At 33.6% G+C, this 11,159-nt stretch overlaps 1 protein-coding gene across 2 annotated transcripts; it reads right to left on the bottom strand.

Moving 5' to 3' along the window:
* Window positions 1-1,455: 1,455 nt before the first annotated feature.
* Window positions 1,456-7,315, bottom strand: LOC119789328. Of its 2 annotated transcripts, none has more exons than XM_038294167.1 (4): window positions 7,105-7,315; window positions 6,464-6,533; window positions 4,770-5,913; window positions 1,456-3,330 (listed from the first exon to the last, which is right to left on the bottom strand). In XM_038294167.1, exons 2-4 carry the CDS (start codon window positions 6,528-6,530, stop codon window positions 2,238-2,240), a joined length of 2,304 nt encoding a protein of 767 aa, XP_038150095.1. In that variant the 5' UTR covers window positions 6,531-6,533; window positions 7,105-7,315; the 3' UTR covers window positions 1,456-2,237. The 2 variants fall into 2 exon arrangements, with proteins under 2 accessions (XP_038150095.1, XP_038150096.1); XM_038294168.1 differs by having other exon boundaries at window positions 4,770-5,910.
* Between the last annotated feature and the right edge of the window lie 3,844 nt (window positions 7,316-11,159).

Here is an 11,159-nt window from a genome sequence, read left to right as displayed (position 1 = left end):
ACAAACAATAAAAGAATGAGCCTGCAGGTAGAAGAGGTAGGATGAAGGTTAAGGTCCTGCTGGACCGTAGGGAGGTGCTGGTGAGCTCTCTGCCCCAACAGAAACTCTTCCCTTCTGGACTCTTGCAGCATGAACTGGTGGAGCCTGGATCCATTCTTTTACGCGTCCCTCCCTCCTCGTCTCCCTGGCCCTCCCTTCTACCCCCTCCTCCTGTTCTTCTGTCCCAGGTCCTGTGGGTGCAGTGCCACGTAGATGAGAGAACTTATTAGGAGAGAAGGGAGGAAAAAAAAAAAAAAGAAAACTGGTTAGAACCTTTGCATAGGCTCATGCTTTAGCTCCAATTTGTGTTATGAATTATCTATAACAAAGTATTTACTTACCATTTAGATATATTTAGGCTCTTAGTCAAATTTAAACCTTAGTAATATCAAGACAAACCTAGAAGCATCTTTTGCAGCAAATGTGTGAGGTTTTCCTTGCAATGATTTGGTCCAAAGTTGGTGAATAATAGTTACAATGACATATAAGATAAAGAAAAATATTTTTGAATTTCATTTTGAAAGAACTTTTTAAAATCAAACGTGGTTTCACAGTTCAACATCTTAGTTCTTGCTTTTTTTCTCTCTGCTTCACATTTTTTTTAGCTTAGAGAAAGCAGGTTTTGTAGCGATTAAAAACACACTTTATATCTACTCTGTATAAAATCTAAGTGTAAATAAAGTGTTACTTTTTGTATAACCAAATAAATGCAGTTCTTATCAGAACTAAATCCTGTACATTACCGCCATCTAGTGGGTTTGCTACAAACCACCACGTCATTTCACCATAATTTCTTTTTCACATCTTAAGACAGCTCATGACTGAATTTAATAGAATTTAATAGTTATCTATATAATAAAGCTGTTTATTTGCTCCTAACTGTTAGAAACCACAGCCAACGTTGTTTATTTAGCAGATATTATCGGATTTTTTAGTTTGTGTGTCATAACTGGGATTCCCAGATGAAGTGTTATTAAACAATTTGACCAGGACATACTTTTAAATTGAATATTTTGTTTTGTTCAAAGAAACCAACTGGTAATTCTCTGTTATTGCAGAGGCTGCTTGCTCCTTTTTAATTATGTTATCCTGTCAAATTCAACAGATGTTTCAGGAAAAGAGAAGAAACTCGTCAAAAAGCTCAAACACAAATAACAGAACCTGCTGCACTAGCAGAAATATGTTGGAATCAACCCATGACTTTGCACCATCATGCAGCAGCTTTGCAACAGAACCTCAGTCTGGTAAGTCTGTCAGTGTGGCCCAATCAAATGTTAGATGGGTTTTAACGTTTTTATTATTTATTCTTTTTAATGAAAGTCAAAAGTTTTTAGTGGAAACACTTTAGAAAGGCTTGCAGGTGAGTCATGATTGATTAAAACTGTCTTATATAAAGCCAGGTTCACAACGAAATCTGATTTATTATACAAACATTCCAGTCAGAATACAAACACTTTGGTTTTTGCAAAAAAGACAAAAACAGAACATAACTGCATTGATCTGGAGTAACTTATCTTTCTCTGTTGTTTACAGGAAGGAAAAGTCATGGACAGAAAAACAGAAAAGAGTTACTGGATCCTCAGGGAATCTGGACTTTGATTTTATTGTTTTCAGTTACTTCTTTATGACAATCATGCATTATTTATCCGAGACATCAAAAGAAAGATTTTATTTTTCTACTGCACGAGAAAACAACCCAAAATGCTTTAACAACATTCTGTTTTTATCAGTGACAATAATAATTTAATCCATACAATATCATACTGTGCAAAACAGAATGTTCCTGCTCGTGGAAGTTGATGCATCACAAATTAATTGCTTTAACCACATTTGTTTCTTAGTGGGTCATTTTTATTTTTTACAGCAAAATGTGGTTTAAATATTTTCAGGAGGGATATTCCAATTAGGTCACTATTTGTTTTATAAGGGTTAGAAACCCATAGTTGTGTTCTCGTAATGTTAGGGGGCTCTTATTGAATGGAAAAACTTCTTTATACACCTACAAGGAAAATATTTCCCAGAAAAATAGTCAGAAATGAAGATTTAGTTTGGGATGGACTTAACATGTAATAAGTATAGAAAAGTATTATTGAAGTTGGTCTGGGAGGACAGAAGTCTTTGTTAAAGAGGAGGGGAGATATAAAAAAATAGTCACGTAATAAGCAGCATATTTATTTCAATTGTAACAGTTTATCAGTTCAGTAGAAATGCAGGACCTGCATTCCTCGTAAACATCTAAAGGCTTTTTCATCCAACTTTCCCAAGTCAATGAAGTTGTATTCCAGTTGCACTTGTACAAGCCTGCTGTGACTTTGATTACCCCAGCAGAATGCATCATGGGGTACTGACTCTATCTTGTTATGCGTGAGTGCAACCGAGTGCAGACCACCAGGCAGCTGCCTGGGCACCTGGCGCAACATGTTGTGACACAGGTCTAACTGGTGCAAGACAGACAGGGTCTTAAAGGCACCGCTGGATATTTTAAAAATCTTATTTCTTGCTATTCCCAAGTGCTCCAGATTAATCAACTTAGAGAAGGAGGTTTTCTTTATTGAGGATATTAGATTGCCTTCAAGGTTTAGAGTTTTCAGGGAATAAGGAAGGTTTTGCGGCATTTGTTTCAGTTGGTTTGCTTCTAAGTTGAGGCTTTCCAAGTGTGATGCATTGAAGAAGGAATCCCAAAGAAGACCTTTGCTCTTCAGCTTGTTTACACTTAGATCCAACACTAGCAGCTCTGAAATCCCTTTAAAAACCCCTCTGCTGAACTGCTTAATATGGTTCCCTCTTAGATATAACTCCTTGATGGACAGCGGTAGCTCCAGGGGCACTGAGGCCAATTGGTTATAATTTAGGTTCAGAGTACGTAGATTGCGCAAAGGGGAAAATGCACCTGGAGGAAGAGATTTAAATCCATTCCCTAGGCTGTTATTGCTCAAACTTAAAACCAGCAGTCTGGGACATTGTGTCCAAACTGCCTCTGACATCATCATCAGATTGTTGCTGTCCAGCCGCAGCTCCTCGAGAGAATCTGGGAGGTCAGTTGGCACGCTTTGGAGGAAATTTCTATCCAGATAGAGACGCTTCAGAGAAGGAATTTCCTCAAAAGATCCCTCAATGGCTCCATCTGTGAGTCGATTGTTGCTTAAGGAAATTAATTCCATGGAAGAATAATCACGAAGTAAGTCCAGCTGGATGCTGCTGATGTTGTTGTTCATCAAGAGGATGTTGCGGGTTTTATAGGGAATTCCATATGGAAACTGTTCAACACCTTTATCAGAGCACTGGACAACTCTGAAAAAAAAAAAAAACATAATGTTAAAGTTCTTATTAAAATAAAACATATACCAAAGTTAAGTTGTGTAAGATCATAAAAATGGCAACAATATAAAATTCTGTAATCAAAGCATATAAATTGATTACTTTATTCAATCGACTCACGGTCCATAAAAAGATGATACACACCTATGAGGATAACCCAGGGAATACTCCGAATGTCCTTGGTAAGTTAGATTAGATACAATTACATTACTGCTGAATCTGTTGGCTTATTAAGCTATGCATGGTGATAAATATCCAGCCATGACTTGGAATTAGAAAATGCCAAATGTGGTGGGACATCCTTCTATTTTAAATTTAGTTGATTTTTTTTTTTATATTTCAATCACCAGCTTATATTCTATCTTTGGGCATTTAGTGAAATACTTAAAAATTCAAAATTTCCAGTAAGAGTGTTAGTGGAAAGCACAACAAGACTTAATTACATATGTAACATTTGAAAAAAATATATTTTTATTACAAAAATCAAGTCCTATGTAATTACCAAAAATTTTAACTTGCCCTAATATGGTTTAAAAAAAAAAAAAAAAAAAAAATCCAGGGAGCGCTTCTATAAGAAACTCCTAAAAAATGCTTACAGAAACCTCAAAACATTAATGCCGATACAGGTATATTATAATATATTTTTTTAAACTTTTAAATTAAGATTATTATCTTTTTAAACCAGCTTTTAAACTATTCAAATTATCTATATAACTTTTTTTTTTCTTAGCTTATTAGGTTTTTAACGTAACAATAATTTGCAGTAGGTAAAATATCACACAGTATATAACATTTTTAGAGTTCTGGTTCTGTTATGTTTTTCTTTTGTATGTTCAGTTTTGCTTTGCTCCTTGTTTTTTATGGTTTAATTCTTTTTTTGTTGTGTTTTCTGGTTATTTTCAGTTTTCTAGGTTTTTATTTGTTGCTCCATGCTCCCCCCTTGTGTTCTCCTTTTTCCCTAGCTCCTTTTCTGTTCTGCTCTATGCACACCTGTTCCCAATCTGCTTTTTACTCCTCTCTTTATCGTAGTCTCCCTTTAATACCCTCTCTGCTCAGTTCTTCTTTGCTGGGTCCTCATCAAACATGCTCCAACTCCTTCTCTCTGAGCCTTCTTCCTTTTGATAGTGATTCCCCTGATGTCTCCATGGTTTCTGGTTCGTTTTTGACTTGTTTTCTTGTTTTGATTTTTTGGATTATTGGACTCCTGGTTTCCTGTTAGTTTGGACTTTGTTTTCTTTTGGATTTTTGGATTACCTGCCTCTGTTTTCAGTAAACCTTCATTAAATCACAAGAACCTCTGCCTTCCTGCCTCTGCTTTTGGGTCAACAATCCATACCAAATCCTGACAAACATTAGTTTAGAATGCATTGTTTAATGGTAAAGTGTTTGATGGTGAAGGTTTACAGTCTTACCTTCCATAACAGGCGCACTCAGGTGGGCAGTAGTCATCCATGAAGTATGGAAAGTAAACTGCTGGAGGGATTTTCTTCATTGTCTCTTGTGGTGTTGGTGTTTTATTCTCCTTCCTCCTTTTCTTTTTCTTGGACTTTTTCTTATTTCTGCTACTCTTGATGGTTGTTGTTGGAGTCATTGATGTTACTGTGGTTGGTAGAAGTTTCAGCTTTATGGAAGGTTTGGTTCCTTGTGGCTCGGTTGGAGATGTTTTATTATACTTGTCTGTAAATGTGTTGTCTTTTCTCATCTGTGTAACAGCTCTTGGTTCCCCCAGAGTTAGGGTTATACTTGGCCTGGGAGTAAAATATACTGTTTTTCCAGTGCGTATATTTTCATTTATTTCTTCTGTTTTCTTTTCCTCTATTGTTTTTAAATATTTTAGTTTGCCTACTAACCTTAAATCTGCTGGGTTTGGCTTCACTGCTTGTAATGTGGTGATAAATTCCTCCTTTTTTGCCTCATGGACTTTGTTTATATCCACTGACTGCTTTGCTGTGATTGTTTTAGCCTCTAATATTAATGGATCCTTTTCCTCCACCTTTCTCAACTTTAAATCTGAAGCTATCCTTTTAGTATTCTTATCATCTTTAGTGTCTCGTCTTTTGTCAAAAAGAGGAATTACAGCATCCAGTTTTCTGTCTTTCTCTATTAGCGGATTATTTTTCTTTATTGTAGCACTGGTTTTCACCACTTGTTTTTCCTGTTTATTGGTGCAGTTTCTAATCATCTTTAGCCCCCTACTGCAACCTAACCTATTTATGTTTGATTCTGGAACTAAATTCATTCCAGAATCTGTGTTTGACATTGACGCTTCCTCAAATCTTCTTATATATTGTTGATTTTCCTCTAGGAAATCATCTATATTGCTAAATAAAGAGATTTGGTTCTGATTCTTTTGCACACTGATTCTCTCTGACTCTCCTTTAAAGCGTGGACCCTTCTCATTCCTTCTCTCCTCTGTGGTTGGTTTATTCTCAGATGTCTTCTTTGTTAGGCTTGTAAATCTGTCCATCATTTGTTCTTGTTCATTTTCTTCCAGGTTTTCACCTCCATTTTCTCTCTCCTTATCAGAAACATCTATCCTTATGCCATCCACCTCTGCTGCAAATTAAAACATAGAAAGTTGACAAAAAATGAGCCCCAGTCATATGCCATATTTTAGTAAGACTCATGTTTCTCTAAACATATAACGGATATATTTTTCTCACACTTTTTTTTCTATATTTACTAATATTATGTTTTATTATGATGAGCACAATTACTGAAAATAATCAAAGTAAACGGATCGAAAAATTTGTGGGAGATAAATTAAATCCAGGTGCTGATAGTTGGCCTTGTAACTCTTCAGATGTTAACTGAACCTTGATATTAAAAGTTATTTAAACTAGAACAGTCTTGCTCTTTGTGTCAAGGTGAATTTTATATAACTGCTATTAGGTTACTGGACAGAACTCAACTACTGTTAGTGTTTATTTCATGCACCTCATGTATAAAACTATATTACAACCTTCTTGTCAGTTAATAAATGTTCACAGTCATGCTTTGATGTTCACATAACTAAAAGCATAATGAATTTCATTAAAGGCTAAATTACTTTCTGAAGATATCACAATAGTTTGTTGTTTGTTGTTGGTTGTAACCTGGTACTTACCTGCCTTTAATGCCTTAGAAAATCCAGAAACAGTGAAGAACAGGAGCAAAAGTGTATTCAATTGCATTTTCTGTGAGAAAAGGGAAGACGTTTATTAGAACAACTTGTGCTGTATATAATTTCAGTATTTTAAGAACAATCATTGTGTTTCCTAAGCGCTAAAAAGTTTTCATGTCATCAGCAGACCTTCAAGAAATTATAAATCAGGATATAAAAGATGAATGCATGTTGAGTTGATGTGTCCATCTGGCATTTTTTTATTTATTTATTTTGTTTTAAAGTCAACTAAGAAAAAAGAGTTTGTAAAATATAGAATACTATAAAAAGTGTTTTTCAAAAATCAAAATAAAAAATAATTTACTGAACATAATTTACATTTAAAATATGTTTAATATACCATTTGTTATGTGTTTAATCTATGTAACATCATTTTAATTTTTTTAATGAAATAGTAAAAAAAAAAATGAAATTTTTACTAATATTCTAATGTGCCTCAAACATTAATACCAGAATTGTGTGAATCGTTTTCACCCTTTTAAAATTTTCAAATTATATTTTAAATGATTTACCTGCTTCAGCATCAATCTTGTTTCCTTTTATTTAAGTAATTAATGTTATCAGTATTTAACTTATGCACTTACCTTGCATGAGTTAGACCTCCTATGTCAGAGTCTGTTCTTTCATTAACTTTGTCAATTAATTAATCCCTAATCTGTGAAAGTTAAAGACTATAAGAACAGGCTGGGCCACACCAACCATTACTGGCTTAAACAATCCATTTCAAGGCCCTTTTCTGTATGAGGGATTTTCACACATGAGCTCTGAGGCTGCTGTGGATAATGACTTCTGGAATACCTTTATCTGGAAGGGAATTCTAACACGTACTCTCAACATCAGAGGAATCCAAGTGATCAATAGCAGGAAGAAGTTAACTTAAGGAAGAGGGGTCAGAGGTGGCAGCTGGCTTTTACAGTGCATGCTATTTGTTCCACCACGGGAGAGAAATAGCTTCTCAGTCATTATGTTAAGGTAACAAGTAACTCATGGTAAATGCCTGGCCTTTGACCTTTATCTTAGGATCTACTTTATGTTATTAAGTCCTAAAAAAAATCACATCCAGTAACATAAATATAGGTTTGCTGTTTTGGTTGTTTGGATTAATTCTTATTGTAATAGGAGGAAAGCATCATCTCTTGTAAAGACCGTTACACACGCATTTAGCCTGCAGGGAATTATGTGCAGATTTAAAGAGCAGAGCGCCTTCTCTATATATGACAGAATTTTGAATCAAGCACTAAAGATGAGTCAATAAGTCAGAAGATAAACTATCCAAAATGTTAATCAAGTAAAAGTAGAAAGTAATAATCCAGGAAAGTACTCAAGTAAGAGTAAGACATTACTGGATGAAATTGCCTTCTAACTACCAAGCAGTTGTTGGCTCCTAGCATGTTATTAAATGTTTAAAATCATGTTATTTGCATAATTTTAAATGTAATTTCCATGTATAAAATAAAATGTAATACAAAATACAAATAAATAGTGAGTAATGATTACCACATAACAGATTTGTGTAGAAAAACACTTTCACATACATTTTCTTGGCATAAACTTATAAAACCAATCTTTACTGTAGCTAATACATATATAAAAGAAAAAGATAAAGGACTTATCTATGGTTTACTGTATTTTCACCTGATCTCTGAGTAGCTCAGGTTAGTCGTGTTGGGACCTGCAAATATATTCAAATAAGAGAACTTTCACACAAGTATTACTGATGTAACAGTAAAAAGGAAAGTAAAATTCCTAATTTTTTTTTTCTATCTAAAAGTTACTCCAGTAAATGTAACTAGTTACTACCCACTTCTTATTAAGGTGTTTAACAAGAAATGTACTTAATAATCGATTTTAATTCCTTGTGATATAGGTGCCAGAATCAGTTCAGTCAAATCAAACTAATACCCTGTTAAAAAAGTTTTTTTTTAAAGAAACTCAGCAGGTTGTTGAAAACAAAGACGCTTCTTTAAGATCATTTCAACTGCATTTTATTAAGTGTGATAAAATACTGAAAAAACATATTTGCATACATTTTTTTCTTACTTTTAATCTTAAGGTTTATTTCAAATAGTTCAAATGTCAAAGTGACTAAATTAAGCCATAAGGCTAAGACTTGGATGCATGCTTCTATAACAGTGTAATCAGTTGTAAAAAAAAACAACAAAAAACAAAAAAAAAAAAAAAAAAAAAATGCAGAGAAATGATCAATAAGTCACATAAAAACACAGAGGAATTATGCTAATGTGAGCATATCAAATCTTGTCAGAAACATGCAGAGTAAAGATGTTGAGCATAAACCTATGTAATGATGTTTTTCCTAGGTCTATATGACTTTACTACACATTTAAGATCACGTGTGTAGATATAATATCAGCTTTTTAAATTCTGAAACAGTAAAAAAATAGAAAAAAATTACCGTAAATACATTCCAGTGGACAAAACTAAATAAAAATACGTTCTGAGGATGTTATTACAGTTTAAAAAGAAATTAAGATTGTTCAGCCAAAATTATATGTTTGTTTAGTTTGTTTAATGTGGGTTAAGAAAGAAATTGTATTTGTTGAGTCATAAAAATTTATCAGGTTCAAGTTTAAGCATAAATTCCCTATTTTAGTGGACATTATACTTAAAATTAGAACAGTGTGGGGTTCACAAACACATTTTGTGCTTCTTTGCATGTTATTAGAAAGCAAGTTTGCTAAAAAGAATTTAATTCGCCGTAATCTGTTCTGGACCTTTGAACTTATTTTGAAATAAAAGTTTGACCTTAAATGATAAAATTGTAAAATTGCATGAATTCATATTCTGAAATACTGATATATTTTTCAAAATATGAATAATAATAATTAAATAAATAACTTTTACTATTTAGTCTAGTGTTTGTCCTTTCCTGCACATCTGGCCTGAGTTTTTTATTTTCCAGCCTAATTTCCACCTGGGATTAAAAAAATTTGGAAATAAAAACTAATTTCAAAAACTTTATATTGTTAGTGATTAAGCCAAAAAAAATATCAGGAGAAAGTTTTTTATATATCTACAGTCTGTAATAGTTTTTGTGATGTGTTGAAATAAAAAGCGGAGTAAATATACTTGCAAAAGCAAACTCTTGGTGAAAAAAAAAAATAACTCTACTAATAGAAATGTTTAGAGTGAGAAAAAATAGGTATTATTTCACAATTCATAGAAAAAGTACTGAATAAATCCAGATGCAACATTTTAGAAATCCAATGTCCCATCATTAAGAAAGTAGAAGAGAAGTATTATAAGATTTCTGGGTTTGGTGAAAAATATGTTTTATATATATAAAATTATCTATGTATGTTTAATCTTCTGGATTACCTTAATTTTTTTCTATGGAGGGTCAGGTTGAAATCTTTTTGTTTTATGAACTCAATTATAACTCTGAATTGAAAGTAGTTACTAGTGTGCATACATCAAAACTGTTTATTTAACATAACCTGAGAACATTCTGCAAAAGGAAAACACAACACATTAAAACAAAGAATATATTTATTTGAATAGGGGTACGAAATGGTCAGATTGCAAAAACCAGGCAGTGAAATACTGACATCTAGAGTACAAAATATTTGAAATCTGAAATATAAAAAGTTGCAGTACCTCCACAGACCACAAAGGGTCAGTATATATTCATTTTTTACATCCCTTGTTTTTTAGTTTGATGGCTCATAAGTGCATACATTGCAGTGAAAAAACACAGAAGATTTATTTACCCTTTTGCATGGCGTCACATAAATAATACCACTGCTGATAAAGAAAGTAACAAACAAGGATGGTGAATAGGTGGAAAAGTGTGAAAGAAATGCCCTTTACAAGATGGAGTATTGCCTTTTATGGCACATCATTTCCTGTCAAAGGGGATATAATATATAGGAGAGTAGGTGTGAGAATGAAAGACACAGTAGAGTGGGGGTGGTTTTCTTTTAGACCTTCTTTATGGTAAAAAAAAAAAAAAAAAACCCAAAACGCAACAGTATGTCTCTTTTACTGTGGGCCTACTGGATGGTTGTTTATGCATGCTGAATAAAAATCCTCATCGATCTCTTCTAATACCAGTTTATCTCCCTTCTGTGGATTTGATGTCTCGTGAACAGCTTCATAAAATCCCTTTCACAGACAAATCTCTCTGTCTGGACTTTTGCCTTCAAGCAAAATCACTTTTACAGTTGAGTGATTGTTCTCCAGTGCACCCAGATACACAACAACTGTCCAGCAGTTTTTCATAGTCTCCATGTATTTCTCTATCCATGAATATCAAAACTGCCAAAACAAACCTTAGGAGTACAAATTATAAATGTTAACCTTATAACAATAATAATTTAGAGCACAAAAATGGTAATTCTTGGGTTGCATAGTAATACAAGAAGCAAAATAATTGTAAGGAAAATAAGCAGTGAAACCCGAAGGGAATAAAATAAACTATCACGTACAAGATGATAAGACAGCAGGCTATACCCCAAACAGTCACATCTGTTTGGAGCCAAAATTGGGGGTAGATATAGCAGTGGGGGGTTAACAAGGCTAAAGTCCAAAGGTTACAGACTGTCATCGATTTGTTTGGCTGAGAGCGTCAGTCCTATATCTGTTCAGGCCCAATGACTCACAGCTTCACATAAGGCAAACT

Source organism: Cyprinodon tularosa, unplaced genomic scaffold, assembly GCF_016077235.1.
Source record: "Cyprinodon tularosa strain WSP-4 unplaced genomic scaffold, ASM1607723v1 ctg336, whole genome shotgun sequence".
Lineage (NCBI taxonomy): Eukaryota > Metazoa > Chordata > Actinopteri > Cyprinodontiformes > Cyprinodontidae > Cyprinodon > Cyprinodon tularosa.
The sequence above is the reverse complement of the archived record's forward strand: the minus strand, read 5'-3'. Positions and strand labels throughout refer to the sequence as shown.